The following is a 22,101-nucleotide window of genomic DNA, read 5'->3' as shown; positions in this document are numbered from 1 at the left end:
AATCAATATCGGCAGCAGTTCAACAATTAACACAATCACGTGAAATCAGAAACCAACATTTACCGCTTAAAATCAGGTGGTCTGCCAGGTTGTTTCATTAAGTTACCATTCAGAATTTCCAATTATTATGGCTATGACCACTATTTTTGATGGAAACACAAAGGAATAGTATTCTGTCATGTTGTTCATCATATACAAATCAGGTAAATAGGTAGCATGGATTTTCAAATTTATTGAATGTCTATTATATGCCATATATAAATGATTGAACAATGACTCAAACACAGAAAATCTCTTTCCATGGAATCTCCATTCTAATGTAGGGTGGAGTCTAAAAGTAAATCCAATAAATAAGGAAAACATATTGTACCCTAGGCAAATGCTATGGACAAAAACAATGCAAAGATCATAAGTTTAAGGTTCTACACTACTCAGACAAACTGGGAGCAGTGCTAAATCTGTTACTGCTGCCAGCATTCTCAGGTGTGTGTTCCTGGGCAGGTCTTGGAAGATGCCAATACAGGCAGATATACAGTGCTCCACAGTGCCAGTGCCCTATCAAGAGCTACAGCATTTTCATAGTGGTGAAGCTAGTCTCCAAGCACACTCATCATGATTAGCCTCCTTTCTCTGACACAGCCTAGCGGAGATGTTCTTTTCCTTCCAAGATAATTACTTGAGTTTTTAATGTACCCATCCTCACTCCCAAAACTATGAGAAACTCAGGTTTCGAGTAATAGGTGTAGTAACTTACCTTATTTTCTCAGTGGGAATGGTGCTGTAAAAAAGCTAGTTCTCTATAACTTGACTCTATCCATCCAACATGTTTGAGGTGAAAATTCAATTTTTGCTCTCAAACCCGAGACACACACTTCTCAAGCATTTTCTGTGTTCTACTACTTATATCCCCAATCTGACTTTTTCTACATGGAAAAAAACCTTATTTCAATTAAACCACGCCATCTATCCCAACAGGCTCTTCTTTAGCTCCCTCCAAGATAACCTCATCACAGAAGAATTAAATTAGGACACTGTCACTCCCTAAGAAAAATAACAATTTATTTTGCTCTACACATGCATTAGGCCTCAAATTTCATTCAAAGAGGTAGAGATTTCCTTTCCAGGAAAATATGTGCTATGTCTGAGAATCCCAGACAGACTGTATTTCCTAGTCTATTTATTGCTTAAACTATGTTTCTACTTTTCACTGGTACATGTTTCCTCCTATTCATCTTATGGATTTCTGGCTCAAATTATGATGTTATCAACACTTTAAAAACAAGCTCAAGATCATACATAACATGACAAAGATAATAATCAAATATAACTGCTACATAGATTTAATTAGAAGTTTTATATAGTGATTAGCACATGACTATCACATAATGGGCATTTATTAATATTATTACCTTGATCCTTTACTTCTAACAATTGTATTTACACAGTTACTTAGTTCATCAGTAAGAAAGTCATATACTAAACACTGTATAAAGTTCAAAAATAGTTGATTAAATTCCAATCATTTTTGCCTTTAAAAATTGAATTACGAGGCAGACTTGGTGTTACCTTCCTGTAATCTCAGCTACTTGGGAAGCTGAGGGAGAAGGATCTTACGTTTGACCTGAGCTCAGACCCTGTCTCAAAATAAAGAATAACTTTTAGAAAGGGCTCGGGATGTAGCTCAGTGTAAAGGCCCTGACTGAAAAGAAATCACAGTGCAGATAATATTCCTTTGTTTGGTAACTTAATATGAACAATTTCTAACTTCTCAAGAGACTTCAAGATTCTCCTAATACGAGGAGCAAAGGATATTGGTACAGAGAAGAACTTGAACAATATTAAATGATAGAAACCCACAAGGGGAATATTTTTGTGAAACGAGGAGCAAATTTGAAAGCATTGTTTAAGAAAGTAGCTTTCTTTTTAACTTTCTTTGGAGAATGTCACCAACTCTTTGTCCTCTTGATTTTTTTTTTCCCCCTCATAAGGCAGAAAGGTTATTACAGACTATTTTTTTACCCCTTTCATTTTGAAATTCAGTAAAAACATTTTTAAAATTATTCAATATTCAATATAATATAACAGATAAAGAATAAAAATAGCCTTCTCCTTTTAGATTCCCTTACTGGGGTGTTTTTTCTCTTGGGTACTTGCTTCCTCTTGGAATGTGGTCTCCCTAACATGTCTAACACAGTAGAAAGGCAGAAGACCCTGACCCTTCACATCCCTTTCTCCCTGACTGTCCTGCCAAGATTCTAAGAACTAAGGAGACATATTTTATTTCCCTGGATTCTTTTTTCTAACATTAGCTTTCTCATCTACCCCTCAGTTTTTTACCATTAGAATTATGAGTTAACAAGATTAGGTATGGAGTAGAAAGAACAACCTTTAGGCCTTCAGTAACATAAGCCACTAGATCGATGCCCCATGGCTCCCAGTGGGTCTAATCCAAGTCACCCGTGGGGCCAGAACTTCTGCAAAGGCTATAATGTGTGTTTTTCTCATGTGACACCTACATATAATTCCCTCTTGACTCTGTAAGGTAAAGTATTCATGTTCCAGCCATCTTTATGCCATTTATTGGAATAACAGTAACATAAACGTGTTGGTAATATTCAGATTATTCTCCTTATTTATTTGGCTTGAAAGGCATAATTTTTCCCAGTAATCCATCTGTAATTAATTCATCTCTCTTATACATTCAATTTCCATCCAGACAAGTCTTCCTCTATTGGATACATCTGACATGACATCGTTTTCTTTTCTAGCTACCACCAGGTTCCACCCTCCAGTACATATTATACACTTATTCCTTGTTAAAAATCTATCACCCATCTCTGATTATGTTTCTCCTATATTCCTTGAACATTCTAGAACTTTTGGTAGACTCATTACAGTGATCTATTATTGTTCCAGTAGCACAAAATCCCTTTCTTTTTGCTTTCATTCTCCTTTATGTCTGGCCTGGAATTCCACCCTTTTACATATTTATACTGATGCTGTAACAAATAGATCCAAGCAAGTATAATAACTCAAAAGTGGGGTTTTGATCATATAACCAACACTGAGAGGGTGAACAAGCCCTTGGGACAGCACTTTAACATGAAGTGAGTCAAATATCCAGGCTTCAAAGATTCTTCAGTTTCAACAAATTCCAAGAAAGCTCCTGGGTCTGTCCATATTTCAAGCACAGAAAAGAAAAATAATATGGAATGTCTTATGGGAGGCTTTACGGGGCAGATATGGAGGTGATGCACACATCTTTATTTGTATTCTAATCACCAGAACTTAGAAAGGGCCACAACACACGGCAAGGGAAGATGGGACATCTAACCTGCCTGTGTCAGGGAGAATGTGAATTCTGGTGAGCAGAGAGCACTGTTCAGTACCTCTTTCATGAAATCTTCATTTTAGTTTTTGTAAAGCCAATGCTCCTTCATCGACATCATTCTCTGCCCCCAGGGATGTTTAGATATTCTAAAATTTATATCTTATGATGAGTTATGATTCCTCTTACAGACACTAAGATCCTCAACCAAAGGAGATCTAATAAAGATATCTGTCACCAAACTGACAGCTTCATAAAGTAATGAACTCCTCTTTATTAAGAGGAGTGAAGCAAAAGTTTAATAACCATTTACTATTACTGGTGAAAAATGTACTGCTCATCCAATGATAACAGGAAGAATTTGGACTGTTTGATGTTTACATTTTTTATGCAGGAGAACAATATTTTGAGATAGTAACTGAAGTTTCTTTCTCTTATAGCTTTCTTAAATCAGGCATCTCCCCTCATTCTTACCACTGTGGTATCAGCCTTTGTCTGTATACTGCTCTCAGGAAGAGTACAATAAAAAGTAAACCAAAATACTAGATATATTCATTAGAACCATAGCAAAGGTAATTGTCATAAAAACTACGGCCTTACTAGTGAAAGACAGGAACGTGAGAGAAAAAGATATCTTTTATTCAATATTAACGTTATCCTTCCCTTTTTTGTGCCAAGTACCTGGAAGGCATTCCTGACTCCTGCCTATCTTTCATACAACACATCCTCATAACTAACATTATCAGTCTCTATTTCTACAGTATCTATACATAACTTCACATTAACTCAATTTATAGCCTGGAATATGATACTCCGATCACCTGAACTTCCCACATCCTAGACCAAGCCATGATTTTCTCTCAATACTGTGCTAACCCCGACTAATTTTTCTGCCACCGCTCCTGCAATATATTTGCAATATAAAATGAACTTGAGCATGTCAGCCCACTTTTCAAACTCCTCCCATGTCTTCCCTTATTATTAGGAGGAAAAGTCAAATTCTTCACAATGACCTATGACTTCTAAATCCTATCTGTCTCCCCTTTATCACTCTCCAGTCCCACTGGCCTCTTTCTGCTTTTTTCTGTGCCTTGAACACAGTGGAGTGCTCCTACATCAGGGCTTTGAAGCTGATATACCCTTATCTGCAATATTCTTCTTCAGATATCCAGTGCCTTAGAATCTCACACCAGTGTCAACTTTTCTGGTCTCCCATATCTATTCTATCTAAAATTAAAAACTTCCTTTTGATATCCTCCTCCTGCTTTATATTTCTCTTTGATTTTTGTCATTAACAAATGGACTAACTGCACATTCCAACAGGATATAAGCTAGCATGATTTTCACATGGAGAAATGGTTGTTGAATGAATGAAGGAAAGGCTGATTTTCTGTTTGGTTACTATTATTCAACTGAAGCACAGTATTGTGAATTTCCACAGACTTGACTTTATGTAAGCATTTAGTTTGTTTGGCTCTTTCATCAGGATAAAAACTCCAAATGGTGAAGCATTTTTGTAGTTTTGTTTATGGTTTTATTTCTTAAGCGTAGAATAGTGTCTGAAAAATCTAAAAAATGAAAAAAACCTGATAAGTGAATAAGTGAATGCAATCAAGTTAATATTCACTTCAAAATCTGGTGAGATTGAGTTAAATATGTTCAAATCTTGATTTCTACATTTTTTAATGAAATGGGTATTTTAAGAGCTTTAATATTTTGGTAAATTTTTGAAAACATACTTCTAGAAGTAGGTATTATGTAGGCCAAATGAGACTGCTTTGGTTCATCAAATTTTAGCCAAATTGACAAATGACATAGTTGAGAAGTTTTAAATATTATTGTGTGCTTCAGCTTGACCCACAGTCATAAAACATCCTGTTTCAGACATAAAGACTGTTCCTTCCATCTATATACTAAGCAGAACCAAAGCCAATCTACGTCTGACATGCAGCCTACATGCCATGTGAGTATAAAATAAATCCATGTAATTGTAAACCACTAAGATTTGGGGATGGATTTTTGTGTATAATAACCCAGAGAAAGATGATGAATATGTATTTCATGATTAACCATGTTACCAAAAGATTAAAATTAACCTGAATAAGAACAGCAGCCTTCTCCTTCTGTTTGTCGATATTCATAATCTTTTTCCTTTTTTCTTTCATTAGAATAGTCTGATTATTGAAGGAATTTGGCAGGGGTTCTGTTGTAACAGTATGTATCCTTGTAAAGAAATTAATCTGTCTGCGTACAACGTAACCACGCCAGTATGCCTGGATCACCAGAGCTGCCATCCTATAAAAGGGAAGAAAGAAAATATTTTTAGTATGTGTGAACACACAATTGTAGATAAGAGACTCTTGTGAGCTATAAACATGAGTCACACAAAGTGTTCCTTAAAAACAAGAGCCCTTCCTTTGTTTAACTACAGTCATAGAATTAAAAATTGCAACCACCTTCAAATCTGACTGTGAGAACAGGCCAGTAGTTCAGAGAAAGGTCTGGGTGAAAGGGAGTTTTTTTTATTCAAAGGGGAGATAGGGTGGAAATTTTCTATGATGCTGAGGACATCAGTAAGAAGTGGTGATGATGCAGAAAACAGGAGACAAATGTAGGATCCAATTGCAGCTTGGCAAAGATGGGTGAGATTCTTCACACTATGGGGCAAGAGCTTTGGCAAGGAAGAGAAGGGAGACCTTCCACTGGCAAAACCCTCTCAGGTTCTTAATAGTTTCTCTTTTCTCCCCACCCACCACCAAATACTTAAAGTTCACTCCTATAAGCCCAGTAGTAAAATCTAACATCTCACACTCACCCCTATTTGCCAATTTCAGGCAATGAATCGATGAATACCGTGTGTTTTCCATATCTCAGTAAGCTGCACAGCAATAGCAAATGTGAATAAAAATGAATACTAATTGTGAGTTCACAGTAGGTTTAATCATTTAATTCTTCTTAATTGGAATTTTTTTCCTTTCCCAAGCATATTATTACAAGAATATTATCAATGTACTGATATAGTTTAAGTGCTAAATATGTTGTCTTGGTAACTCCTCAAATGCCTCAGTTTGAATGGAAAGGTACACAGAAAAGAGGCTCTGTTCTCCAATGTTCCCTTGAAATAGTTTTCAATAATTTTATAATTATCAAACCTAGTGGACTTTTTTCCATTCTTATACATTCTTATATTTAGTTTAAAACAAAATGGAAGGGGCTGGGGATTTACCTCAGTGGTTCCGCCGCCTGCCTCGCAAGCGCAAGGACCGGAGTTCAATCCCCAGTACCAAAATATAAATAAATAAATAAATAAATAAATAAATAAATAAATAAAACAGAATGGAATTAGGCAATAAACTCTATCATACATGACCATAAAAATTTTCTCACAGCAATGTACTTGTCGGAAGCTAAAAAGAAATGATGTTATTATTTTCTATAGTTAACTTTATAATTGTCATTAATTATATCATCATCAACACCATTTTACCTACAGCCAGTCAAAACTTTTAATCTATGTAATAGGAATACAAAATTGAAGTTGATGGTTAAAACTTCTGGTCCAAGATAAACTACTTGTACTTGTGGTACTTGGAAGAAACATTCACATTCCAACAAATCATTTCCTCCTACTGGGATGAACAGAACTTTGTAAATTCACATTTGGTCATGCAATTATCCATTCATTCCTCATCTTTCCAAAAAAAAGAGATGAGGTACTATTTAGTATATAAATGCTCTATGAGGTACTTGGGGTGACAAAGGGAAAAGAAGAGCCAGAAAAAAAACATTTGCAATGTTTAAATGTACAAAGTTTAGTGAAAAATGAAAGGCTTATAAGAAAACACATTGAACCTAACATCTTGTATTTCTCTACAGTACATGTAAGTTTCACTGACTATAATGTGAATTTCTTCTAAACCCATCAATTTTATGGACACCTTAGCCTAATATCAAACTCTATCCAAGAACACCAAGAGGTAAATGAGGAATATTGCCTTCAGTGATATACACAGGAACTGGTGTTTAAAACCAAGGAAAGAAGCTGACTTGAGGTTTTCCTAAATGCAGCATATTCTCTATGTTGGAAAAATGAGCTCTATCATCATCTCTATTTTTTTTTCTAGCAGAAATAAAAATGTGAAAAACAATGTCCCTAGCACAAGAGCATCTATAAATTTTGCTTAGGAAACTTCAATAAAGTGACAATGAATCTTCCTGAATCTCCAAATAACAAGGTTTAGCGAGTACGCATTTCCTTTATTTTTTAGGTCTTTCACAGATGTATATCAAAGTATTTAACATAACTTTCAGAAAAGAAATCACTTAATACTGACAATGCCTGAAAAAAATCAAGACCAAGAAAATCAGGATTTCTGCCTTATTTGGTACCAGACAGACTGAATAGGACAATTTTTCTCTTGTTGGCTTGACACTGAGGTCACAGACACACAACAAAGAACAAGTTAATAGGCCAAAGTAAAAACCAATCTTTGCTGGTTCAATAAACAAAGCCAGAGACTCGCTTTCATACAAGTGCTTAACACTCGTGAGGTGGATTATGTGTCTAATCACAGGGAATATTGCCCTACCTTACAAAGCTGTTACGCTAAAGAAAATTATAGGACATACATTCAAATAGTGGCCCACATGCTTATTAAGTGTTTACTAGATCAATGAGAAAATATTGAGCACATGCAAAGATATATTTTTTAAAAATGAAATTAACTAATTATTTGGAATCTCTCACTTTCTATTTTACAATGTAATATTTCATTTCCTTAAAAACATCTTAGTTATTTAAAAATTAGAGAGCAGAAAAATAATTTCTCATTACTCATTATAAATTAAATAATACTAGAAATTATATCTGAACAACTCAACATACAACCAAATTAATATACATGTGATTTAGTAATTTGTGTACATCACGAAAACAGTTAAGGGAGTTAGCATAAAACATTTCTCTAGTATAAGACATTTCAGTGATTTAAATCTTTATCAAATTATTATTTGGTACCATTGACTAAGATAATCCATCGAAAATAGTAGACATAACATATGTAAGGGAAAAATGATTGCCATAGCTTACATTTCTTCACTGTGGTCGATATTTTGACAATTCCTCAGCAGAGAATTTGTCATTGTTGTTTCCACCAATGGGATACTTTTGGTGGTAATACTGCATGTCTTACTGTCTTCTCTCTTCTGGAATACTAATTTTTCCTGATTTATTTCTTCCAAACCTTTACATACAGAGGGGTAGCTCAATGGGGAATGACTAAAACCAGAGTCCATCGATTTCCCAGAAATATTTGATGAGTCAGAATTAAGTTCCTTTGCACAAGAACGGAAGCCCCCATTTTTCACTGTGCTGTGATACAGAGGGGCCAAACGATTTTGCTGAGTGTCGGATTCATCTCTCTTGGTGATACGTACATCCCCACGTTCATGTGCATGTCTGTATTCATTACTAAGTGTCATCAGTTTCTTAAAATAATGATAGAAGTTTTCTGCTGTATCCAAGGTGAAAACATCCCTGAACAAATAAATGATCAGAACATTTCACAATAAGAATTAGATCAGCATATACAATTTTCAAGATAAATTTTGCTTTATTCCAAAAATGAACATTAAACTTTACAACAACATTCATTATAAATTATTTTTACTTATTTATACAAAAATGTTCTCATATTGAACAAAATGTGAAAGTATTTAGTTAATTTAGATCTCTTAGTCCAGACAAAATGTCTAGGAGTTTTAGAACAATTTTTGTTCACAGTATTTTTGGTACTAGTAAATGAGAAAAATTCATTCTTTTACTACCATAGCATTAGACATCATGGCTGATTAAATTTGGAAATGTTATTTATGAAGTAAAATTAAAAGTTTTTCTACATTGATTTTTTCCACTCAAAATATTTGTACTGGACTTTTAAATAAAGAATGTATATTATGGGAAAGTTTTTATTTCCATTTTTCTTTGGAAAAATATTTGACTGCAAAGAGAATTCAAACAGTTTAAGACACAAATGCTTGGGATTCTCTTAAACAATTGTTTCCTTTCTAACATGCAGATATATATATAACTGATCAGATTTTCATGATTACCATATTTGATGTTCCCAATAACAAGTGAAAATAAATTTGCAATTGTATGAGACATTCTTAACTACATTTTATTCATTTTCTTTTATTTCCAGTTTATTTTTAAATTTTCACTTATCTCATAAATTTATGGTTATATTTTATATATAGGCACAAATTGAATTATTTTTGTTCTGGAACAATGAAGTATTTATAAAGTATAAAAATATTTAATTCCAACAGACAAAAAGAAAGTTGTAATTCTTTCCTATAAGTATAAAGATAATTAGATAGTGATTATGTTCACAAAAGTAATCATTATACATTAATAGTCTTCCCTGATACATTTTTGATATTTTTCATTAAATACCTGTTGTTGGATAATGAAGCAGAAAAAGTTCAATGCAAATATGGGGATACCAAATGTTACTGATTAAGTGTTGAATGCAGTAGTATTTATGCATTAAGCACATAAAAATAGCCTATTTTCCAATATCAAAGCTAAAATGAAATTTAAATTGCAATAACAATGAATAGTCCAAATGTCTAAATGTTATGACTTATGCTAAGAAACTAAATTTCTAGTTTATGATTCTTTATGGCTGAGGAGTATAGTAGATAATATGAAATAGGAAGAAAAGGTCTAAAGGGGACAGGGAAGGGGAGTTGGAGTGGGGGGGGAGAAGAAGGGAAAAGAAAAAATATGAGAAAAGGAAAAAACAGAAACAAAGTCTTTGTAAATGGGGGGGGTGGAGGGGTTGAAGGGAGGGCAGGGCAATGGGGAAAACATAAGAACTCAGATATATCACGTACAGGTACAGCTTCCCAATGCCATCATATTGTATATATAAAATGAACCAATAAACTTAATGAATTAAAGAAACCCTAAATTTCAATATGAGAGATGTTAAGGGTCACTCATATACAAAACTGTACATTACTACACATATGCAAAGAAATACTAGTTTAGATTTTCACAAAGATGTATGTAAATAATCTTAATATTTTTTAGTTAAAAGGAAACATTTATATAAAAATTAAAATTATTTTTAAGTAGAGTTGTGGGATTTGTTTTTAGTATGAATAGATTATATTTAAAAATATTTAAACTGAAAAATAATTCAATAAGCCAAGCATGTATGAAAGTATAAGTAACAATAATGTAAGCATAAAATTTAGCAAATAAGTTTAGACATTAAAAAGCACATATTATTTTTCTAGTCATAATAGACAGACATAAGTGAAAAAATGTGAAAACTTTTTCCTTTTTTCTTTACATTTTCTGGAGAATACAAATTTAAAAATTGTTATAAAAAGGTCAGTTATAATTCATTAATAATTATATATTCAGAATTAAAGTTATATTTGATGATGACTACTCTCAGATTCCTTCCTCTGAACACATGCAAGTGGTAACTGCTTTCCTCCATTACAGTCCCATAATATCTTAAATGCAAATATAATACATGGTAACATAACATAATATATAATATGCACTATGTGTTGTAAAACTTGCCTTTTTCCAGTGTAAATTTATTATTTACCTAATTTTCATTTATACTAATCTGTAATTTTTTCAAGACAAATTCTTGCCCACAATAATTGTTGATATAAGTCCGAGTGCTTGATGACTAATAGAATGAATGTATGCCTGTTATGAAATTATCTCATGCATTCATTTATTTTATATACTATTTTAGAATTTATATATATCAAAACACATGTCAATGTATTTCTAAGAAGAAAAACATGAGGCCTACAAGATTTCCTTAGAGGCAGACTATTCCTCAAAGCATACTGTTTAAAAGCCAGCACATAATTACCGTGATAATCAAAATATCAAAGTATGCCAGGCAAATGCTGTATTATTGAGCTACACTCCCAGCCCAAATTATTTATTTTATTTTTTTGTGGAGGTACTGGGAATCAAACTCAGGTCCTTGCATTTCCAGGGCAGGTGACAGAACCGCTGAGCTAAATCCCCAGCCCCAACTTTATTTATTTTAAAAACAAGGGGAAGATAACAATCTTACCCTTTTCTGGTGATACTGTTTTCAGCTAGTAACTGAAATTCTCGAATCTGGGCCTGACACAGTATTAGGAACTGTCCTGACTCTTCAGGGGAGTGTTCCTCAGTGTGGATTTCTGAGGAAGAGCTTAGCATATCGCCATTGAGGATTCTTAGAGCTGGTAACATTTGAAGTAGAGAATGCCTATTGGAAACAGAAAAAAAAAGTTAATAATGTTGATAACGAGAGTTTATGTTTAAAATCAACCATATGTCTATCACATAAATAAGCACAGAATGCATATCTCAGAAAGACTGATTTTGCAGAGAAAATGAGAGTTATACTTGGGTAACAATAAAGGACATTCTGTCATGTACACAGCAAGTTTTAGAATTCTAGACATATATTTAATCATTTTCTCCTAAAATACAAATGGGATAATCAAATTTGGAGGCTAAGAATGGAATTTTAAATATACTAAAGCTGCAGTATGAAAAGAATTATATACTTTTAGGAAAAGGAAAATAACATTACTAAAAGTTATTTACATCAGAAATAAACATTTTATTATGTCTCTCGATAAAATATAATAAAAGTAGGACTAAAACAAAACAGGGAGGACATTATCCTGCTTTCCATGATCTGAAATGTCTAAAATTATATTTTGTCCTAAATTTTACTAAGAATTATAATAATTTTTGACATATTACCAAAAGCCTGTATCAATTTAAAAGACAAATGCTGCAAAACAAAAACATAAATAATAGCAAACAGGTCAGACAGCAAGAGCTTCCCATCAAACCCAATCATTAACAAATACTTGCCCAACCCAACTAGGACAGGGTACATTTTTTTAAAAAGGCCGCTGATGGTCACAGGGGCAAAATGGACTTTTTGAGCAAAAATTTAACCATTTCATTGAGGAAAACTACAAAGCTCTGATGACAGATACCAAAGAAGTACACAAATGCAGATATTCCACGTCCGTGGTTAAGAATACACGATGTTGTCAAGATGTCAGTTTTTCCTAAATTGACCTATAGATTCAACTCAATCTCAACAGAAATTTCAGCAAGGCATTTTGTGGATATTAACAAACTAATTCTAAAGTTTATATAGACCCACACCCGAATACCCACAGTAGCTAGCACAATATTGAAGAAAAAGAACAAAGAGGATTAGTACTACTCAGTTTCTTGATTAAGCATGAAGTTACATGAATCAAAACAGGGTGGTATTGGTGGGGAAAAAATGGATCAACAAAACAGAATAGACAGGCCAGAAATAGACTAACATAAACATAATGATATGACTATTTTTACAAAAAAAGTGAAAAAATAGTACAATGGAGCAAAGATGCTCTTTTCAATGAATGGTGCTGAAGTAACTGAACATCCACTCGAAAACAACATAAATTTAGGAAAACTTACATACTTAACAAAATACTAAATCAAAATGGATCACAGAAGTAAAGTGCAAAACTATAAAACTTTGGGCCAGGGATTTAGCTCAGTGGTTCCACAGCCTGCCTCGCAAGCACAAGGTCCTGAGTTCAATCTCCTGTACCAAAAAAAAAAAAAGAAAAGAAAAAAACTATAAAACTTTTAGGATAGAAAAAACTATATGACCTTAGGTATGATGACTTACATAATATTAAAAATTTCTACTCTGTGAAACATAAGGTCAAGCTATTGAGAAAATAAGCCATAGGCTAAGAGAAACACTCTGATAAAGGCCTGTAAAACACATGGGCTCATGTGTTTCACTGACTGTAACAAGCACATCGCTCTGGTGCACAGAATTAATAGTGGGGGAGGATGTGGCTGGGGGAGATGGGGCACGTGTGACTCTCGATTTGCTGCGAACCAATAACTGAGCTAAAAATAAATTGTATTAATTAAAGAAAGAGAAAGTAACAGTTCTTAAACACTAAACAAAGGATTATAAAGTAAGATTACTAACACAGCAAGGCTTAAATGGAGAACTCCATACAGAATCAGCATCAGTCCTTCTATCTATTCTGTTCAGGCTGGCAAACATATTGATTTATATAAATATAGTTGTAAAATAAAATTTTGATATTTTGTCTTTGTGAAGGATGTGACCAACGATGACCAAAATGCATAGAGTCAACCAAGTCACAAAGCATACCTGTGCATAGTTATAATTTTAATAGTCTTAGAAGTAACTAGATAATCATAAGAAATATATCTTCCTCAAGGAAAGCCAGAACATCAGAGTTCTTCATTTATTGAGGGTAAAGATTGTTACCTCCCAACAGCCTCTTCATCTCCTTCCCAGGAAAAACCACTCTTTTTCCTCTTACCAGTATTTAAATAAGGAAATAGGGAGACCAATTCGATTTTGTTCTTCAAGGTAATTATAAGGTCCTTTACAATATTAAGCAATAGATAATTTTTATTGCTTTTCTCAAAAAAAATTTAGCAAGGTAAGATTTGAGTACAGTATATATATTTTGAACCTAGTTAGTAGACTTACAGCTACTGATGTTTGCCAAATCATAAACAACCACTTTACCCACAAGTGTAAACAGCATATATTGTGTTCCTGACTGCATTCATTTTAAGATATGATTCAAAAGCAGAATGTTATATTAAGATAGCAGTTATTCATCACAGATGCAAGAAGATAAACAGCGGTAATTACCACAGAAAAATATTAAATGTGACATGAAATCCCTGACCAGGCTCCTATCAAAGCAAGGAACAGTTAGCCTCTGAAATTGAAATTTTTAATAATCAAAATATAATGGAGAGATCAACTACACCTCTTCCACTACACTAAATTACTATATTGCTAATGAAGCTAAAATGTGTTTTGTCTCTTTCCAAGTACCCAGTCAAGTTTTCCAGATATGAGTGCAATTTCAAAATAATTGTTATTATTATAAAACTTTAGTATAAAATAATGATATTTTTGAGATGTGTTAATAAAAAGTTAGGAATGTGTTAAAGCATAAAAAAGACACTCTAATTCTATGAGTAACATTGTTTCTTTAGATCCAGGATCTTGAATTATAGAAGAGCAAATCTAAAGCTTCTGAAAACAGCCCTTGAGCAGAAAAACTGTTAGTTATAATTATTTGGGTACCAAGCAAGTTTCTGTCCCATGCCTTGGTCTCCAGAGTGAGAGAGAGAAAAGCAAAAGCAACGGGTGCCCATGACATGCTCTGGGCTTTGAAAAAAGTATATCTTCCAAAAAAAGAAACAAAGCTGATTTTTTGTTACGATTTGCGTCACTTATGAGTTTAGTAATTTGTTTTTTCTTGCTTCCCTAGAGTATGAACATTTCTGGTTAAAAAAAGAAAGTAATGAGCCATTGAACTACAAAACTCTTCCCCCAATAAGGTGTTCATAGAGTCAGAACGGTGGTGCAGAAGCAGTTACACTTATGAGCCCCTTTTTAGTAGCCATCTCTCAGGTCTCAACTTTGTTTGAAGTGTCCACCAAAGATTATAATCAGGCTGATAACTTGACAGCTGCAGGTCTTATTATCAGTGGTCTACCTTAGGCACTAAATCCCTTGAGACACGAATTCAAGGTTAGATTGCTTTTTGTGCCTCTGACACTACAAGGCAGTGTTTCTGAAATGATTGTCTTTGAACTACTGCATCAGCAGTACCTGAAGTGCTTTTCAAAATGTAGAGTCTCTGTGTATACCAAGGACTTCTGCTGATCAATTGGGAGATCTGTATTTTTAAAATATCACCTTTCTTGTTCAACTTTTAAGAATAAAAATCAGTGCATTCAGAACAAACAAAACTGCCTCATGCTGTACTAACATCAGTGATTACTCAGGTATAACTTGAACCTTAAAAACTTCAAAAATTCTGATTATTTGCAAATTGTTTGAAATTTCCAAGATAAAAGTACCAAAACTTCTAGCACAGCCAACAGTCAACTCTATTAGAAGACTATGTTAAATGAAATAAGAGGAATTGCTATTTTGGAATAGTTCTATTACAGAGATGTGATCACTGATTAATGTGGCCACTGATTTACATAAATGATGTGAAAATTCCTGGAACACTGAATTTGGTGATTATACACATGTTCAGAGAAATAATAACTTTTCATTAGAAATAATTTATGACAAAATAATTTTGACATTTTAACAAAATAATCCTAGAGCCAAAATGAGAATTTGTTCTATTAGATTGATAGACTAAGTATATTTTACCACAAGCGTATTTCCTTTGATAAAAGAATCAATTATGCACCCTATATCCAATATAATAAAAAGAAAAGGTATATAAAGCTAATACAGTATGTTAGGTTTGTTCTTTGTTGCTGTAGAAGGATGTATGTGGCAATTGTTAATATGAAAGACCAGACCCACAAGTCGTAAAAATGATGGTTTTGTTATAAAATGCTATATATATATATATATGTACCAAGGATCGAACTTGGGTCCTTGTGCAAAATGCCATATATTTTTGGAAATGAGTACTGAGACAGATACCATTAAGTGCAGAATTTTAGCTATAGAGAATAATTTTACTAAATGTGGTTGATGGGGCCTGAATTTCTACTTTAGTAATATATTGATGTTACTATACTTTTTAAAGTTCCAGAATGATTTATTTTAGTCAGAATATTTTGAAATTCTTTGGTTGTAAAATTTTGCTTGGATCTTCAGAACTGTAACAATGCTTTGATTCTAATAATTAATATTCACTAGGCATTACCATTTTACTGTAAAATTTTCTTTTCTTTCTTTAAGCAACAGTCTTGAGATCTGTGTAAGATAACAGCACATGAATTGGTTTTAAATTTAAAATGCAGACTTTTAAGAGTTTATGATGAATACATTAGAACATGCTGTAACAAGCTGATTAATGTTGAAAATGAAGTATAAGAATACTGAGAGATCTCAAGATTAGTTTTTCCAGCTGGGCTCCTCCTAGTCAAGGGCTGAATCAATATTTCATTTAGTGAAAACTTCCTGGTGAATATTCTGCCACTTAAGAAGTCTTCAATCATTAGTGAATGAAATAAATTCCCAAAGGAGATTCCAAACTGAGTCTGTGGATTAAGTTTTAAAAGGAGAATTTTTAGTACATCAATGTTATCCATGTTATCACTGGATGGACATGAAAGTAAGATGCCAAATGGGAAAATAGATAACTAATCCCTTTGTTGGTATCACAGGGCTACAGAAAGTTCATGGAAATATATGCCCTAAAGTTTGAATTGGTTGTTTCAATAACAAATCCACATTTTATGCATTTCTAGATTTTAAACCCTTTAATAAATGAATTTCTTCTGAAAAACAATGAAAAGTATAGAGCAACTGATCTTTATGAAATTAGACTCATCAGATTTTAAAGATGGGATTTCTCTGGTACTGAAAAAAAGTGTGTTTAGTTTTAGGAATTATGATAGCCAAATAATTGTATCTATCTACTAAATAAATACTGTTAATTTTCTTTCATTACTGATTATCATTACATATCTTCTTTAAAACTGCAAAGTTATATACTTATTAAAAGTAGTATAATGTAAATATTTAGATTTATAAATTTCTAATAAGTTTATATCAATATATTTTACAAGCATATATTATGCAGTAATATAAATTTTGTTTCATACAAATAATAGATTTTCAAATTCAAAAATATTTGGCATAAGATTTGTTTCTAGTTAATGCAACTGGTAATGTGTAAACTGTTTGAATGAGGAGATACCCGCTCAGCAAGAGAATTCATGTCCTGTTTGCCCAACATTTAATAGAAAAACCATGACCCCTAAAGACTTAGCTCTGCATAATGAGCAAGACCATCCATATTTTTTTCAGTTTTTACCTTCTTTTAGTACACATTTGCATTATATAATGATTACGTTCCTTGTGGGGAGTTGGTACATTCACATTATACATCTCAATTTTTTTCCCTTTTTCCTCCCTTCTCTTCCCTCTTCCTCCAAGTTTTGATCCCCTTCTTTTTTGAAAAAGATATATCTCCCTACTTCCTATTATCTTTTATTATGCTCTTTATTTATATTTTAAGTTTCTCATATAAGGGAAGCCATGAGATATTTAAGTTTGTGTGTCTGATTTATTTCAGTTATCCTTATGATCTCACGGTGCATCCATTTTCCTACAAATGACTGAACTTTTGCCATGTTTATGACAGAGTAGTATTCTATTTATATAAATGTCATATTTTTCTATCCCTTCATCTGTTGATTAAATATCTACTTCCAAGATTTAGCTATTATGAGTTGTACTGGTATAAGCATGGGTATACATGTATCACTGTAATATAATATCTTCAACTCTTTCAGGAAGACATCTAGAAGGGGAATAGATGGGTCCAATAGAAGTTCTATTTTTAGTTTTTTGAGGAATCTACTTTTTGAAGAGAATCTCAATGGCATAAGAAACAGTACCAAGAATCAACATGTTGGATCTTATGAAATTAAAAAGCTTCTTTCTACACAGCAAAGAAAACAGAGTGAAGAGAAAACTTACAGAATGGGAAAATTTTTGTCACCTATGCTTTAGGCAAAAGGCAAATACAGTATCTAGAATACATAAGGAACTCAAAAAATTAGACTGTCCCAAAATAAAAGAATCAGATAAAAATGGACAAATGAAATAATTAGGCAATTCTCAGAAGAAGTACAAATGGCCAATAAATCATAAAAAAATTCAACATTGGTGGCCATTACAAAAATGCAAGATTCAATCTCACTCTTGAAAGAAGAGCTGTCATCAAAAAATCAAGTAACAAATGCTGGCAAGGTTGCAGGGGGAAAAATGAACCCTTCTACAGTGAGGGTGAGAATGTAAACTAGTGCATCCATGATGGAAATCAATATGGACATAACTATCAATTTTTATTTGTCATCATAAACTTTGTCCATACACGTAGCTACTAAAGAAAATAAAGATGTCTATGAAAACATGATCCACCAGATACTTTCATTATAAATACTATAAAGCAATGACTTTTAGACATAATTACACTCTTCCTTTTTGTACAGGAAGTTTAGCTCTAAGAACTGATCCCTAGAAATAAGGACCTGAAACTTGGAGAGCAATACTTTTTAAAAAGCCCTCAAACTTGAATTAGTACAGCTAGATTGAGATCTTGATGATTTCTGTTTCAGAGGGTGTTCTTCAGCTCTCTGATAAGAAATCTAGAATTATACTTAGGTGGCCTTTTCACATACACAGAAATTCTTTAAATAGTTGAAACTTTTGATCACATTACAGTTTGCAGTTAACCAATAGCCAATATTTACCATAGAAATTTGTCTTAGATTTCAGTTTCTCAGAAAACCTGGAGAAATTTATAATCACTACAGAAATATAGAAAAATGCTAACTTACTAAGTTAAAACAGCAAGAACGAAGCTGTGAACGTACTGTAAATTTAATGAGTCAAGAAAAGCAATGTAGACAATTAGGAGGCCAAGGATTTTGTGTCCTCAAGGTACCATGAAAGCTACTTGGTATGTGCAAAGATTTTATCTAGCTGAGAAAATGAATAGTGAAGAGTATGTTTTCCTTATGGAAGTCCAACTGAGATATTTTTAGTTGCTTACTCAAATCACACCTCAATGAGCAAAGCATTGTAAACTCCCCTAAAATAACTCTTCCCCTGAGGGAATGCCCATTTGTCTATGATGGAAATAATAAGTGCCTGGGATAATGCCAGAAATATATTCAGAACTAAAAATACAGCTTCTCATTTTTATAACCACAGAATCCCCATTATCCAATGAGACTATTTCAAATTTGGAATTCTTGTTGCTTTCATCTTCAGATAAAAGTCTTCAAAAGCAAAAGAGAACCAATCAGTATAGAAGCAGCATATTTATACCTTTAAACTTAACATTAATAAAAAAGATTACTGTTGATCAAATGGCATATGTAAATAGAAAAAAATAAAATAAGATCAAGAGTAGAAACCTAAAAAATTTATTGTAAGAGAAAATAGATCCAAAATGGAAAATGGATTCAAAGTGTTCAATCCAGGGACAAATAAAGAATATTTAATATTCCCAGCTCTAGCAAACTCTATAACTTAGAAATTTTTAGAAATTAGTTTTAGATATTTTGTCATAAAAACCTATGCATACAGATCAACAATACCTAAGATATGCTAATTAATCTCCACACCCCAATTTCTTCATCTCAACAAAATGAAAGGATTGGACAATTGTATGTGTGTATGTGTCCTTCTGGATGTAAGCTAGAAGAATATGTATAACAATCTGGGCCTACTTCTATTAACTTCAGTTCCATGTAATGCTTTAACTTAATAATGACTTTTTAATTTCATTACTCGTTCCCTAATTTCTTGTCATTTTGTTGCTGAAAAGTAAATTTTATTTTTCACACAACTATAGAAGATTTCACTGGAGCTTATTTTAAGTAATAATAACACGTTTTGCATGTGCCACACAAGAAGTGGTACTAGAAAAAGTTTCCATGAGGTAAAATATTCATTTTACACAAAGACCAAAATACTCCCTGATATTCTTGTTCTTGCATTTTCCTGTGTCTTGGAGTTATAAATATCATGAGTTACAGTCAGTGGAATCCCAGTGAAGTGATCATTTCCCTTTGAAGGGTACAGTGGTTATAGAGGTTAAAGGTTCTTTGAGTGTTTCCTGTGGTCTCTCCCTCTTACAAAAAAATCAGGGTGACACTGAAGTCACATGACCACAGATATGAAGAGCCTAAATTTCTGAATCAAGATTATACATCACACCCACATCAGATGTAACACAAATAAGACATAAACTTCTATTGTTTTGAACTACGTAATTTCTGTGCATAGTTTATAGTACTCTGTGGGGTAGATAGTAATATTATAATCATCACAGCAGAATTAGATAATCTGTACAATATCAGATAACATCGTGGTAAAAGTAGATATACAATTAAGTGGTTTGGTCTCAGGACTGAAATGTATCCATGCTACAACAGTCTCCTGGACATCACAGGATAGAGGATATTATGGGGTAGAGGATAACTTCTTTATTCTAGCATAAAAGGCCCTCTATAAAAAAGGAGAAATACAGCAGTAATGCACTATATGAAACAACAGAACACAGTATTTAGATTTCAGGCTTTGGAACTCAAATCTCTTGTCATTTATATGCACCAAAATGGGGCAAAACACAAGGTATCTAAGCTTTTATAAACACGTCTGCAAAATGAGAATGACAATTACAGAACTCAGCTATGCTCTCTGCTATGAAAGTAAACTATGGGTTGCTATGAAGGGATTTATGGGTTGCTATGGGTTGCTATGAAGTAATATGTATTGAGTACTTGGCCTGCTCTCCAATATACTGTAAGTTAAAGAATTGGATTTTGTAGCTCTTTCCAGTGGCATTTCCACCTTGTTTACATTTGCACAGACTGGACTTCTAATAGAGACTAACTACACCTTTCAGATCAGTCCCCCCTTTTCTTGGATATTCCCGCCAACAAAAGGGCCTGTTCTCTTTCAATTTGATTTTAAATCTCAGCAAACTTTTGAGGTCTAACTCAAAATTTCTAAAGCATGTCTGCTATTTATGACTACCTGATACTTATGGTCTATTAGGTATCAAAACACAGAAGTTAAGAGGACAGAATCTGGAGCCAAATGGCATAGGTTTGATTCCAGCCTCTTCAATTTGTTAGCTGTATGACCATGGTCAAGTTGTTTAATATTTTTGTGACTTAGTTCTATCAACTGTAAAATGAAGATACTCACCTAAATATATAGTATCCAGTCGACATTACTTGAAGACTGAATGGGAACAATGTTGGACACAAATGCTATATTAGCATTTTTAATTATTATTATTTATTATTACAGTCTATAAATTTCATATTCCTAAGAAAATTATAAAACTTGTCTGGAAATTGTAGATTTCATTTAAATTTCCTTTTGCAGTGTTCAAGATGTTACAATGCAGTTGATTACATAGTGTAGGAATCTGCTAAATACTTGGTGACTAAGAGCCAATGTACACTCCATTTAGGAAGGTAAAATGCCTACCATTTTCCAGCAATTATCCTAAACAAATTATGTACATTATAACATTCAATTCTGATAACTATCCAATGAGATTATTATCCTCATTTAACTACTGAGAATTTAGTTATGTTACTTGACCAGGATGAGGCAAAATAGTGCAGTGGATAGTAAATCCTTGTTTAAAAATATAGGAATTCTTAACTTTTGTGTGTATCAGAATCACTCAAAGAAATGGTTACTACAGCTTACTGAGAATCATACCAGATGTTCTGACTCAGTAGGTGTGGATGATGTTCAAAGTTTTGTATTTCTAACAGTTTTCTAGGTGATTATGATGATACACTTTTAGGGATATATTTTTTAAATGATTGCAGTAGGTTATTTTCTTTCCTCTGTACTAAACAGCTTAAGGTGCACTTGGAAATGTCATTTGCAAGCTGGAAGTTGATGTATTCTATTTTATGATATGTGGAAAGATAGAAGTCTTTTCTAAAAAGAGTATAATGTTAGAAACTTATGTGGAAACAGAGCTTTAAAAAAAAAAGAAAGGTATTTTGGGCAAGGATAATAACTCGTCTATAATATACAAATTATCAAAGAGTAGTTAATTATATAGATACTTTAGTTGATATAAAAATTCCCCTGACTTCTTAACAAACACTTAACCATTAG

At 32.9% G+C, this 22,101-nt stretch overlaps 1 protein-coding gene across 4 annotated transcripts in view; it reads right to left on the bottom strand.

Moving 5' to 3' along the window:
* LOC101723938 (ALX homeobox protein 1) overlaps positions 1-22,101 on the bottom strand; it is a 247,726-nt gene that overhangs the window by 157,581 nt on the left and 68,044 nt on the right. For all 4 annotated transcript variants that reach the window (XR_015443501.1, XM_087192559.1, XM_013066581.3 and 1 more), the window contains 3 exons: positions 11,449-11,628; positions 8,418-8,864; positions 5,425-5,623 (listed from right to left, as the gene is read on the bottom strand). Coding sequence is in view for 3 of the 4 variants with exons in the window: in XM_087192559.1 (XP_087048685.1) it covers positions 5,425-5,623; positions 8,418-8,864; positions 11,449-11,628 (826 nt within the window). In the remaining variant the exon portion in view is untranslated. The remainder of the gene's footprint in view (positions 1-5,424; positions 5,624-8,417; positions 8,865-11,448; positions 11,629-22,101) is intronic.

The sequence above is a fragment of the Heterocephalus glaber genome, unplaced genomic scaffold (assembly GCF_053883595.1).
Source record: "Heterocephalus glaber isolate CG9 unplaced genomic scaffold, H.glaber_assembly_v1.0 deba00001572, whole genome shotgun sequence".
In the NCBI taxonomy this organism is placed as follows: Eukaryota; Metazoa; Chordata; class Mammalia; order Rodentia; family Bathyergidae; genus Heterocephalus; species Heterocephalus glaber.
Note: the sequence above shows the minus strand (reverse complement) of the source record. Positions and strands in the feature narration are given on the sequence as shown.